The sequence below is a fragment of the Bos javanicus genome, chromosome 2 (genome assembly GCF_032452875.1).
Source record: "Bos javanicus breed banteng chromosome 2, ARS-OSU_banteng_1.0, whole genome shotgun sequence".
In the NCBI taxonomy this organism is placed as follows: domain Eukaryota; kingdom Metazoa; phylum Chordata; class Mammalia; order Artiodactyla; family Bovidae; genus Bos; species Bos javanicus.
In genome coordinates this window covers 131,108,602-131,122,257 of record NC_083869.1, presented here as the reverse complement: position 1 = coordinate 131,122,257, position 13,656 = coordinate 131,108,602, and the positions used below count along the sequence as shown (strand labels likewise).

Sequence of the window (13,656 nt, the reverse complement as noted above, 5' to 3'; positions counted from 1 at the left end):
TTCTGCACCCTTGCTGTGCATAATCAGGGCACGTAGCTGGGAGCCTGGCAGAGACGGTCAGGCTGGGAGGTGGGGGGCGGGGGTGGCGGTGAGGAGGGCAGACACACACCCCGAGGCTCCATTCTGAACTGGTAGAGCGCTGGCAGAGGGTGCTGGGCAGTCGGGGTCCCTGAAGCCCCAGACGGAGCCCCACGCAGCCCATCGCCCAGGGCCACCCACCCGGAAGCGGACTTGGAGCCTCTGAGTCCGGGTGGGGGCCGAGAGGAGGAGCCAACGAGGGCGACTGGCCCTGGAGTTTCCTAGGAGACCCTGGTTTCCTAGATTCTTGCCTCCTCTCCTTCCCAGGCTGAGGCAATGGGGAAAAGGCACCGGTTTGTCTTCAGAACAGACCTTTCTCAAAGCCACAGCCCTGGGGTCAAAATTCAGAGCATTCCATCCTGAATCGGGCAACTTTTCATTGTTAGCGTTTACAGAGCCGATTCTGTGTGCACGGGGTTGGGAGTCAGCGATGGGGAAGAGGTGGGTCTTCACTCTCTCGGAGCATCAGGCTAGCAGAGGAAAAGGACAAGAATCCCAGGCAGGGCCGGCTGAGCCTTGGAGAGCTCCTGGGGCCACCTTCACTTTCTCTTTTCCTTACTGATGTGTCTGCTTTGGATCTGTGGTGCAGACAGCTGAGTAAGTCCTATTCCTCAACGTATGGGCTTCTATCGTGAGCTCAGTTTTTGTTTTATTTGTTCATTTTCCCCTTCATCCCTGCTCCCCAGTCCCAGTCCCAGCCGTTCTCCAAATGTCTTCATGCCAGCATGCTTTAAACTTTAGAGCTGGACGTGACTTATCGACTAAACAGCAACAACCATCATTAGAGTCACGATCTATGCTCCCAGGTCGGCTCCCAGGTCGGCTCCCCTCGCTCAGCCTCACCTTCATGGGAGGCATCCCTGTTGTTGTGTATTCTTCTCAATTATCCTCATTGTTGTGTAAATTTCCTTCTCGTGAACCCATACAATGCATTTATCCATCTCACCAAGGATGGACAGAGGGTTGAATCAAGAATCAACATCCCTTTTCCAGGAGTAGAGTGGTTTCTTTTTTTTTTTTTAATTTTAATTCAAATTTATTTACCCTTTGATTTAAATGTTAATTTCATCCCTCCATACACACAAAAACCCTCACAGAAACATCCAGAATAACGTTTGAACAAATATCTAGTTTTGATCCCATGACACAGCCAAGTTAACACATAGAATGAACTATGACATATGTCTTAAGTAATTTCCATGGGACTGATATTTGAAAACAAAAGCAAAAAATATGGAACGTTTCATGAATTTGCGTGTCATTCTTGCACAAGGGGCCGTGCTAATCTTCTCTGTATCATTCCTATTTTAGTATATGTGCTGCCAAAGCAAGCACTAGAGTGGTTTCTTATCTCACACGCCACTGTCGTGGTAGAATGTTGTACCATTTCCCATAACAAATGAAATAATCATTTTTATCTTGGTTTTGGTGAAAATACTAACATTAATTTCCAGTGAAACTCTTGCCGTTCAAAATTCCTCATCTTCCAGTAACATTTATACACAACAGGGTTAGTACATTTCTCAACAGAGTTAGCACACTGCTCAGAAATAGTCATTCACAATCCTACTACCCATAGAAAACCACAGTGAACATTCCCGTGTGTCTCCTTTCAGTCTTTTTAAAAAATAACATTTGAAAAAAATTATAAAGGTAACATCTCAACACAGAAGGAAAATTTGGGAAAACAACAATGAAAAAAAACAATCAGTCATCTAACATGTCACGACCCGGAAATGATCACGCTTGTAAGACAATCTTGTCCTGTATGTCGCTTGTATAGTTTTTATATCTCTTGCCATAAATGACAAGCTGCAGAAGAGATCGTAGCAAATATCGTTGTCCTGTAAGAGCAAATGTAGGTGTCCCTATGAGAAAAGGTGGACTCTTTGTTTTGTCTCTGATGTACTGGGACACGGATAATTCAAGGCTGAAGACAGATGTTCCAGAACAGAGCTTCTCACAGTAGGGTCTGTGAGCCAGCAGCCGCACCAGCATCTGGGAGCTTGTTAGAAATGCAGTCGGGGTCTCTGGGCCAGGGCTGGGGGTACTGGAATCTGTTTCCACAAGCCCTCTGGAAAATTCTGATGCATCCTGCAGTTTGAGAAGCACTTCACAGAAAAGCTAAACTCTGATGGGTTCTGGGCTTCAGCTGGGTTCAAAGTGGGCCTTCACTTGAGGAACGAGAAGGAACCCGCTGGCAGCACAGAACTCACTTATGCCTCTACAGCTCTTTGTGTGGTTAAGCTTCCTGATGGAGGGACCACTTCGATTTGGCATCCTAATGCCTAGCCTCCTGTAATAAGTGGGAAATGAATGAGTCAACAAACAAGTGAATGAACAAATGACCTCTGGAGCTGTGACTTTCATGTCTTTTTTTTTTTTTTTAATTTATAGGATTGGAACGTCAATTAACTTCTGACCACTGGCAGCCCACCTTTCCCACGCACATCCATCGCACCTCTGGGCTCCAGAGAGAAAGCAGGTCTTGGAGGGCGCCATGATTTCACCATTCTTACTGCTGGCTATCGGTACCTGTCTTGCCAGCTCCTTAGTGCCAGGTAGGATTGGGGGCAAGGGTGGAGGGAGGGGGAGAGCTGGTACAGCTGGGATAGGATGAGGGCAGTGTCCGTGGTCAGGGTGGTAGAGTCACCCACAGTATTTAAGAGCTGGAAACAAATGTTCAGAGCAGGACATCCCAGCTACTACATGTGCTTGTGTTGGAAAAGTCAGTCTTTTTCCTTTTATATTATTCTTTAATTGCAGTTTCTAGTCTCGCTTAGCTCTAGGAATCTGAAATAGAACTTACCCTAAACTCTTCTATAAACTCCTGATAGAACATTTCTTTATATTTTGTAATTCTTGCTTTAAAACTCACCTTCAAGGAGTTGTATTTATTTTTTTGTTTTTGTAGTTTATGTTTCCTATTGGAAACTCACATGAAAGTGTTTCTATAGTGTGGTATTCTGTTTGATTCTTCGATCAATTCTGTAAGAGTGTTTATGTTAATTTCTCAGTTTGGGGCTCTTGCACTTTAAATTCAGGCTCAGATATGGAGTGTTTTATAATTTTATTTATTTTTGACTGCTGGGTCTTCGTTGCTTTGCATGGGAATTCTCTAGTTATAGAGTGTGGGCTCGGAGTCGTGACACACGGGCTTAGTTGCCTCACAGCATGTGGAGTCTTCCCGGACCAGGGATCGAACCCGTGTCCTCTGCACTGGCAGACGGATTCTTATCCACTGTGGCACCAGGAGAGTCCTTCAGATTTGGAATTGAGTTCACATTTCATCGCTGGCTTTCTCTCTCCAACCCTTCCATATCTCCCAGGCAAAACACGTACCTGAAAGCAGTCTCAGCTGTTTTATATCTGCTCGGGGCCTCCAAGGGCCCCTCAATATCAGCTCCTGTGTACCTGCATGGTTTTGAATTCCATCTTAATTTCTGCCTCCTGGGAATTACCCTTCTGCCTCCTTTTTCTGCCTTCTGCCTTTTCTGCTTTTTCCCCCTTCTGCCTTCCTTTTTCAAGCTGTACACTGTTCTCAATTGTTTTTTCCTGCAGCATTTCAGTGTCTGTGGTAGAAGGGGAGTCTTCCTTAGCTCACTCCATCATGTGACTGGGAGTCCCCCAGCTTGCCTTCCCTGAGCCTTGATTTCTCCATCTGCTTGGTGGAGATACTGATCTCTCCTCCTTAGGGCTGCTGTGGGAATTATAGGGGCAGTCACAGTGTCAGGCAGGGAGCAGGGGCTCATGGGCAGAATATATTTCAACGGATGAGGAAGTTGGGGTGCAGAGAAGGGACTGGGCCTCCCAGTCACACAGCACGTCCGCAGCAGACCTGGAGACTGAACCTGAGCTGCCAGGCTCCCAGGCCATTGCTCCTGCTGTGATCGCATGATGCCTTTCAGTGTGACTCCTGGGGGCCCAAGGTCACTCTGGGACTGAGTTCTTGCTTTCTCAGCACTCACAGCCCTCTTGAAAGATGAGTGATGAAAGATGAGCAGGTGGATGAAACGTGAGAAAATGAAAAAGTGACAAAATGAAAAATCTTCAAATATTCAGCTCTTTAATTTTTCTTATCTGCTTCATTTTAGCCATTCTGATGGGTGTGTAGTAGTGTTACATCGTGGCCTTTTCCTTTTTTAAAAAAATTAGGGGACTTCCCTGGCGGGCCAGTGGTTAAAACTTTACCTTCCAAGGCAAGGGGCGTGAGTTTGACTCCTGGTCAGGGAGCAAGCTAAGCTTAGTTTAGCTAAGCTTGACCAGCTTAGAGGGCCAAAAAGGCCAAGGCTGTAAAACAAGTGATACATTGTAACAAATTCAATAAGGACTTTAAAAATGGTCCACATCAAAAAAAATCTTTAAAAAAGTAATTAGGTGTAACTTACAGCAAAGTGCACACATCTTAAATATACAGCTTGATGAGTTTTGACATATTTTGGTACCCATGTAGCCATCACCCAGATCAAGAAAGGACATTTCCAGTCATGGGATGCCAAGGGCTTTCCTGTGCCACCCCCCGCCCCACCCCAAGCAGGGAAGAGGAAGTGACTAGGCTTCCTCTTGCTACCTTAGATGAGTTTTACCTGTTTGGGGGCTTCGTATAAACGGACTCCTACAGTACGTACTGATAAGTACTCTTCATGTAGCATTCGTTACAGCACGGAGATTTCCGAGTGTCCTTTAATGGTCTCCGAAAACAATAGCCTTCTGATGCTCAGTTGTCCAAAGCCACCGCTTAAACCAGTCCTCAGACCGTGGAGTCAGTTTGACATCCACCAAACCCTTCTTGGACCCTGGTATAGTGCTGGTAAGAAAGACACGGGCTGTGCCTTCACCAGACTCCCAGTGCCCCGGGGAGCAGGCAGAGCAGGGAACTGGCAAACAGGTACAGGGCTCACCTGGAGAAGAAGCAACGGCAACAGGGAGGCTGAGGGCAGCCTGGCTCCAGGGTGTGCACCTGGTGCCAGGCGGAGGGCAGGAGGGGCAGAGGCTCATCACCACCCAGATGGCACCCAAATGGCCAATGAAGCTCCTTGACCAAAGCCTCAGCACTGTGGTCATATGTGGGAGGAAGGCAGGAGGGAGATTGAAACCCGCCCACGGCTAGTAGATCCCTGATCAAAACCATTAGCCCGCGGAGTTGGGAGTTAGTAGATGCAGACTCTTACATGTAAAATGGATAAACAGCAAGGTCCTACTGTATGGCACAAAGAACTATATTCAATATCCTGGAATAAACCGTGATGGAGAAGAATATGGAAAAAAAAAAGATATGTCAATAACTGAGGTTCGTTCCAGTAGTCATGTATGGATGTAAGAGTTGGAGTATAAAGAAAGCTGAACACCGAAGAACTGATACTTTTGAACTGTGGTGTTGAAGAAGACTCTTGAGAGTCCCTTGGACTGCAAGGACATCCAACCAGTCCATCCTAAAGGAAATCAGTCCTGAATATTCATTGGAAGGACTGATGCTGAAGCTGAAGCTCCAATAGTTTGGGCACCTGATGTGAAGAGCTGACTCATTTGAAAAGACCCTGATGCTGGGAAAGATTGAAGGCTGGAGGAGAAGGGGACGACAGAGGATGAGATGGCTGGATGGCATCACCGACTCGATGGACATGAGTTTGAGTAAACTCCGGAAGCTGGTGATGGACAGGGGGGCCTGGCGTGCTGCGGTCCATGGCATCGCAAAGAGTCAGACACGACTGAGCGCCTGAACTGAATGAAATTGAGAAAAAACAACAACTTCTATTTGAAAATCCAAGTTTAAGAAAAACAAAACCACTGGCCAAGGGGACTTGTCCAGGCTTTACGTCTTTCGGTCCTAGAACTGCCTGTGAGTAGCTCTGTCCTCTTGTTTTCCTAGAACAGAAATTCAAGTGGCAGGAACTTGCATAAAGGCACTCAGCTGGATGGAAGGACCACGGTCTCTGGGCTCCAGCAGGAGCCTCCAGCCAGGAGGTCTGAACTTAGGGAGCTTCGGAAGAGAGGGTTGGTGCTGGGGGCTGCCGGTGTGAAGGTGGTGGGCTAAGGGATCAGGGTGAGGATGGGACCGCTGCGTGGGAGTGGGGCATGGACGGCTCCCAGGCTTGAGGTGAGAACGGCTTCCTTCCTGCCCTCATTGCCTGCCCCATGCAAAAGCACCGCCACGCAGTGTGGGTTTCCGGCTCCTCTGTGGCTCAAATCTCAGGATGTTCAGTTTCCCCATTCCGTAATGTGGAGGAAGTAATGGTAGCCATTCCATCAGGCTGCTGGGGAGGGGGAGGCACTTGGCACAAGCCTGGGCGCCGTGCATAAGAAGGGAGCGCTGTGAGGGGGTCCCTGGTGGTGCAGTGGTTGAGAACCCTGCCAGCGCGGGGGGGGGGTCATGGGTTCAGTCCTGGGGGTCGTGGGTTCAGGCCCGTGCAGGAGGATTGCACATGCGGGTGTCTTCCAACGAGAAGCGCTCTGCAACTAGAGAAAGCCCACGTGCAGCAACAAAGACCCAGCACAGCCATAAAAAAAGGAAAGCTGTGCTCTTCACCCGCACTACGAGCCTGGGCCTGAGCTGGGCCAAGAGCTGAGGCCTGTGTCTTCAGCTGTGAATGTGTAACATGACCTTGGACACGACCCTCCCACCTCTCATGGCCTCCGCCTTCCTTCCGGGCAATGGAGGCCACTGAAAGAGAGAATCCCCGAGGAGCGCCCTTCTCGAGGCTTCTGTGCCTGGATAGGCAGGCTTGGTGAGGCCCGAGCACAGAGGAGAAACCAACAGGAGGTGGGAGGGCCCTGATGCCCTGGGGGGGTCTCTGGGGCCTCTGCTTGGAAGGAAAGGGGAGTTCGGGTCTGGTGTGGAATTGTTGGGAGTGAGGTGTTGATCTTCTCCTGTAGGTCCGTGTGTTGCCTTATCTAATCCTGTCCTCATGAGACCCTGAGGGTGCAAACACCCGCATCTGACAGGGAGGAGACTGAGGACCAGGGAGCTCGGCTTCTCCGCACAGCAACTGTTCTGCGAGGGCTCTCAGGCACTAGAGTGCTCTTTCTGCTGGAAAATTGATGACTCAACCCATGGACATGGTCGGGGGGTTGGGTGGGGAGAGACAGAGAGAGAAAAGAAGGCATTCCTGGTTTTCCAAGGAATTAGGGACACAGAGCATCTTCTTGGCCAATTTACACTAACAAGAGTGAGGCTGTACCTGGCTCCTTTAAGTTTGTTACGGTAAACAGAAAGGCAAGCCTTGCTTTCCAGCCCTGCTAAATAGCTGTTGCTGAGTCAGGTTCCTGCCAAGCCTACTTTAATGAATAAGCCAAGTAGAGTTTATAATTGATAGCTGGGATACATCTGGGAGTTCCTGCCATTGGAAGTAGCTTGTTCTCTTGAATAGGTTAAACATTACCCTCCTGATTGTGCTCGCACTGTTCATTTGCTGCCTGAGCACAATGCCTCTCCACTGGGTGGAAGGAAAGAGCGTGGGCTTTGGAGTGAAGCCCAGGTCTGCCAGTGTCTGTCAGAGCTGTGTGGCCTTGGGCGAGTCACTTGGCATCTCTGAGCCTTGGTTCCTTCGCTCTCGGGTGTGGGGAGAAGACCCAGAGTCCTCAGGCTTGTTTGGCCTGGCAGAGGCTGGCAGACCTCAGGATGGCTGTCTGGGATGGGGCAATGACTGCTTGCTCTGCTGACTGCAGGCAGGCACACCATCGCCATGAGAAGTTGGGGTCTGTAATGGCTGGGGGAGCTGCCCCGCTCCTGCTGAATAACTCTGCCTCTCTGTCTCTGCAGAGAAAGAGAAAGATCCCAAGTACTGGCGAGACCAAGCTCAGCAGACCCTGAAAAATGCCCTGAGGCTTCAGACTCTCAACACCAACGTGGCTAAGAATGTCATCATGTTCCTGGGAGACGGTGAGGCCTGGGGTGAGGGACCCGGGGTGGCAGGCAGAGGTGAGGGGGCTGTGTTGTAGAGGCTCGGGCTCTGGGGGCATGTTGCAGAGGATGGGGGTGGGGGTGGGGGCGCAGGCTGTGGGCCCTGAAGGTCTAGGGAAGGAAGGAAGAAGGTCAGGTTCTGGTGCCCCCTGCCTGACCTGCCTCTGCCCCAGGCTGGGGGGCTGCGGGGCCCTGAGAGGCCTGATTGAAGAGGCTGGGAGCCCAAAAACCTGAGCTCCCCCACCCCCCAACCTCTACGACAGGCATGGGCGTCTCCACCGTGACAGCTGCCCGCATCCTCAAGGGGCAGCTCCACCACAGCCCTGGGGAGGAGACCAAGCTGGAGATGGACAAGTTTCCCTACGTGGCCCTCTCCAAGGTGAGCTCCAGCCCTGAGCCTCCCACCTTCCAGGAGGAAGTGAAGGGAAGTCGCTCAGTCATGTCCGACTCTTTGCGACCCCGTGGACTGTAGCCCACCAGGCTCCTCCATCCATGGGATGCTTCAGGCAAGAGTAGTGGAGTGGGTTGCCATTTCCTTCTCCAGGGGGATCTTCCCGACCCAGGGATTGAACCGAGGTCTCCTGCATTGCAGGCAGACACTTTATCCTCTGAGCCACCAGGGAGGAAAGGGCAGGGGCATGGCTGCCGCTAGACCCCTCAAGCCCACTGACAAGGCAGTCAGCCCTCCTGGGGACTCCGTGGCCCCGCCGTGAAGAAAGGACAGCTGCTTCCTAAGACTTTGAGGATTTCAGCTCCCTGGTTTTAAGATCTGTTGACACACAACAAGCGTAGAGAGAAGGGCACACGTGTGCGGGGTGAATTTTTGGCCAACTTTCCACGTGTCCGTGTGACTAGCGTTGGGGCTGAGAAGCTGAATGTGGTGGCAGCTGGGGCTCCTGCCCCGCAGCCCCCTGCGGTTCTGCTCCCTGACTTTTGGTGCCATGGATTAGCTGTTCCTGCTTTTGCGCTTGATGAGAATGGAATTGCGCAGCGTGTACTCTTTGCACGGGGCTCTGTGACGCTCATTTCTCCCAAGGCGGCTCAGATGGAAGCTGGCAGCTCTGTCACGGGGGTTGTCATTGCTAGTGCTGGGGATCCTCTAGACGCTGTGGGCAGATAGTTTCAGGGTCCCCACCGGTGGTCTGAATAAAAGGAAAGTGACGTCGCTCAGTCATGTCCAGCTCTTTGCAGCCCCATGGACTGTAGCCTACCAGGTTCCTCTGTCCATGGGCTTTTCCAGGCAAGAGTACTGGAATGGGTTGCCATTTCCTTCTCCAGGAGATCTTCCTAACCCTGGGATTGAACCTGGGTCTCCCGCATTGTAGGCAGACGCTTTACCGTCTGAGCCACCAGGGAAGTCTGAATAAGGGGGTCCGCATTTCCTTTTCCCAGATCCTGCTTCCCCCTCACTTTCCCTCTCCTTCCCCAGCCTCCCTCCCTCCTTCAAGAACCCTCTCCCTTCTCCACACTCACCTGCCTTTTCCACCCCTTGCTGGCTCCCGGAGCCCCAGACCCAGGGAGAGCTGACCCAGGTCTCACCCTCTGTCCAACGAGTCTCCACGTGCTAGAACACTGCGTTCCTGCCCCTTCCTGTTACCCTGGCTGCCAGGGCGTGGGGGTGGGCAGGAGGCAGGCAGCTAGGGGATCTGGTGGCTCTAGGTGTGGGAGGACCTTGGTGGGCAGCAGGGCTCAGCTATGACCGCAGGAGGCCTCTGTCTCCCTTGTGTCCAGGCCCCATGCTGTGAGTGGGGTGGGAGGCAGCAGGGTGGACCGAGGCCAGGCCATCTCCTGACCATCCTTTTCCACCTGCAGACGTACAACACCAACGCCCAGGTCCCTGATAGCGCAGGCACCGCCACCGCCTACTTGTGTGGGGTGAAGGCCAATGAGGGCACCGTGGGGGTGAGCGCAGCAACCCAGCGCTCCCAGTGTAACACCACTCAGGGCAACGAGGTCACCTCCATCCTGCGCTGGGCCAAGGACGCAGGTGAGTGGGGCGAGCCGTGCGGAACGGGGCCCGGCTCTGTGACCTGTCTGGGCCTCAGTCTTCCCAACTGTACAATGGGGAGAGAGCAGAAAAAGAGGCTCGCCAGGGCCCTTCCAGCTCCGATGTTCTGGGACTCCGCAAACTCTTCCGGGACTCTCTTGCATGACAGCAAAGTCTCGCGGTTTAGGGGATTGCTCAGTGTGGGTTTGCTCCCAACTCATTTCCCTGAGTCTATTTGTTTGTGCTTGAAAACGTAGCCCCTCGTAGGTTCAGCTTGAGGAAGGTGAGGGATCTAGCCCAGCTCTGGTCTCATGGGAGTCCAGTAGCTGTCTTTCCCCGTTCCTTTCCTCCTTGGAACTGGGAGGCACCATGATGTCCCCCTGGCACCTCTGGAGTCACGGTGTGAGTCTGGCTGATGTAGGTGACAGAGCCACACTCCATCTGAGAGCTCTTCGGAGGGCCCCCTGAGTTCTTGCAGGGCAGCCGTGGGGCTTCCTGCAGGGGTGGGACTCGGGGGGTCCTCGGTGGAGAGGAGGGCTCCCGCCTAGGTGCTCACGCTTCAAGGGCCCTCGGGAGCAGGGAGGGTCAGAGAGGCAGAGGGTCTGAGCTGTCTGGCTATTTGGAAGCCACCCACCCTGCCGTCCCAGGTAGCTCAGCGCAGAACATGCAGGAGACCTGGGTTCAATTCCTGGGTCGGGAAGATCCCCTGGAGGAGGACATTGCAACCCGCTCCAGCATTCTTCCCTGGAAATTCCCATGGACAGAGGGGCCTGGTGGGCTACAGTCCATGCGGCCAAAGAGTCGAGTGACTGAGCACACACGTAAGCCTGCCTTAGTACCGATGCAGAGCCTGGGGCCAGGCCGGCAGCGGAACTGGCCCGTCTTTAGCTAAGAGAGAGAAAGAGAAGAGCTGGTTTGGACAGCCCTATGTCCAGATGAACCCAACCCCTCCTCCCCCACTCCTCAGGGAAATCCGTGGGCATCGTGACCACCACGCGCGTGAACCACGCCACCCCCAGCGCCTCCTACGCCCACTCTGCTGACCGGGACTGGTACTCGGACAACGAGATGCCCCCGGAGGCCCTGAGCCAGGGCTGCAAGGACATCGCCTACCAGCTCATGCACAACATTAAGGACATCGAGGCAAGTGCGGGGCAGGTATAGCTGGGGCAGGGCGTGAGGCGGGGCCCCTGGTGGGCCTGAGGCCTCAGGCCCAGACTGGCCCAGGATAAGTGGCTTGGCCTGGGTCTGCCCTCACCTGGGAGGGCTCCTGGCCCATTAGGGGATTTGCGGTTGGGGCAGGGAGGCACTGTGGGATTTCACCGCAGTGGGACTGAGGGATGAACCCTGAGGTGGCCGCCACCGCGCCCCGAGAGTCAGGCGCCCAGGGATTATTCTATCCATTGGGAATTGGTGCTGCCCTGGAGCATGGGGGTGACACGGTGCCATCTGAGGGGAGTACCCGCCCCATATGTTCCCACATGCACGGACAGGCGTGAGTCCCGTGCACTCAGGCAGCATGCCCAGAGAAAAGGTGATGTGCAAGCTGTGGTTGGTGCAGGCTCTTACTTTAAAACTTGGGGTCATGTCCTTGGCCTGCTGTTTGCTAGCTATGTGACCTTGGGTCAGTTACTTAACCTCTCTGAGCCTTCCCTTCTAAAGCCCTTTTGTGAAATGTACCTACCTTATAAGCCCATTGCAAGATCTAGATAAAATAATCCCTGTAAGAGTTTAGCGCCAGGCCTGATGCCTCGTGAGTGTTCAGAAGGTGATAGCATTTACTCAGGAGCCGCCATGTGTCCCTGCCCTGAAACACGAGCTGTGACGCACGGAGCAGGCTTAGCACATACCCCAGTATCATCCACCTGAAGCTCAGATGGGCCCCAGCCTCTGTTTCTTAAATGAGACCCTCTAGTTGGTTCCCTTTTCAAGGTCTTGTTACTTACCTTGCCGGGAGTTTGGGGGTTGGGGGGCGGGCTGGTGAGGGGGAGAGAGGACCTCAGCCCCTGAGCTTAGAATGGGGGTTCAGGGAGGCTCAGAGAGAGAGCCCCCAGGCCCCTCCCACTCCATCTGCTTCTACCCCCACCAGACTAACTCCCTGGCTCCCAGACCCCCCATGCCATCCCCCCAGTTTCTAAGTGCCACCTGCCCCTCTTCCAACCTCTCGTTTCTCTTCCGAGCTGTGGATTGAGCTGCCCTTCTCGGGACGTGCAGTCCTGGTGACCAGCTCCTAGCGAGCGAGTATCTCAGGCAAAGCGCCCTTCTGACTTTGTGGGTACCCGACGGGTCGCTTCCCTCCCCCGAGCCTCAGGGTCCCCACGTGTGTAGTAAGAGCAAAGCGCCCCCCTCCCCCCGTCCCCTCCCCTCCTCCCGGGGCTGCTGGAGGCCGAGGTGAGGTCATGGATGTGAGAACATTTGTTGTACAAGTGCAGGCTGCAATTACGGGACTGCTCTTGAGAGAGATTTGGCGGCAGCCGCCTGAGAAGGGGACAGGAGCTTAAAGGAAGGCTTTGCTGGCGGAGGAGGCGGGCGTGGGGGTTGCACCCCAGCCTGAGTGAGGGGTGCGGCCGCTGGGAGGCCCACCCCGCCCCCACCTCCTCCCTCAGCCCCCTGTCCTTCTCTGCCCCTCCATTGCCACCCCACCACAGAGCCCCCCAGGCTGCACATGAAACAGAAATGCTGGTGTCCGCCCTGAAAATAAATATCTTTTACTAAAAAAAAAAAAAGAAAGAAAGAAAAAGAAAAATGAAAGACACAAACCCAAAGCCCAAAGCCAAACAGCAAGTCTGTTATTTGGGAGTTTAATGAGTGTGTGAAGTCCCTGCTGGGGCTGGAGATGACGAGGCTCCCGGCAAGAAGATTGGGGGCTTCATTTTCCATTCTGAAAATGCCAAGGGGTCAGGTTCTGTGGGAACAGTCTGGGGGGGCAGGGAGCCAGTGACCCGGGGTCCCCTTCTCCTTTCTCTCAGAAGCCTGCCCCGCCCTGCAGAGCACCCAGCTGGAGCTGGCCGTGAGAAGCTTGCCTTCACGGAGCCACCCTGAGCTCCACTACTTCTGGCCATGAGAATGCCTTGCGGGGGAAGCCAGCCCCCCGGGGTGGGGGCGGCCGGGACTGGACTGCCCGTCACTGCGTTTCCTCCTGGGACAGTCCTGTGCGTGGGCTGTCCATTCTGTTTAATAGATGGACACATGGAGCCAGAGAGCTTAAGCACCCAGACCTTGGTCAAGATACAGCAGAGCCAGGATTCCAACTCCAGGCTGACTTCAAAGGCCTTTCTGGTTCCCCGGGATCCAGGATGGCCCTGTATCCACCACCTGTACCACCAGCCTGGACTCCTGGCTCCCTGTCCACCCGGCAGAACCTGGGTTCTGAGGAGAGCGCCTGTGAGATGCCAGCCCCGGGGACGGCAGGTCTAAGGCCAGGCGTCACTGGACTCTGCGCTCCCGAGGTGTCAGCCAGGGGCAGCGGCCTGGGCTGACGCCCGCGGTAACAGGAGGACACCGGTGTGGTGGTCACCGCGGGCGGCGGCTGTTATGCCCTTGGCCCCCATTTTAAAAATAGTCAGGACTTCAAACATGGACTCCCAAGGAAAACAAACAGCCCCGCGTCCGTCTGCCCGCATGGGTCAGCGCAGTGGGTAAAATTAGCCTGGCGGTGACTACACAGACGTGGGCGCTGGCCCGCTGTTTG

General features: G+C 53.7%; 1 protein-coding gene and 1 non-coding gene across 2 annotated transcripts in view; one reads left to right on the top strand and one right to left on the bottom strand.

Annotated features, from left to right (window-relative positions):
• ALPL (alkaline phosphatase, biomineralization associated) overlaps nt 1-13,656 on the top strand; it is a 63,812-nt gene that overhangs the window by 40,384 nt on the left and 9,772 nt on the right. Inside the window, exons 2-6 of the mRNA XM_061394155.1 lie at nt 2,476-2,639; nt 7,838-7,957; nt 8,242-8,357; nt 9,791-9,965; nt 10,933-11,108. Coding sequence (XP_061250139.1) covers nt 2,579-2,639; nt 7,838-7,957; nt 8,242-8,357; nt 9,791-9,965; nt 10,933-11,108 — 648 coding nt within the window. The 5' untranslated portion in view covers nt 2,476-2,578. The remainder of the gene's footprint in view (nt 1-2,475; nt 2,640-7,837; nt 7,958-8,241; nt 8,358-9,790; nt 9,966-10,932; nt 11,109-13,656) is intronic.
• On the bottom strand, nt 1,306-1,413 carry LOC133236480 (U6 spliceosomal RNA). Its single transcript, XR_009732906.1, has one exon. It is a non-coding gene; the product is annotated as a U6 spliceosomal RNA (small nuclear RNA).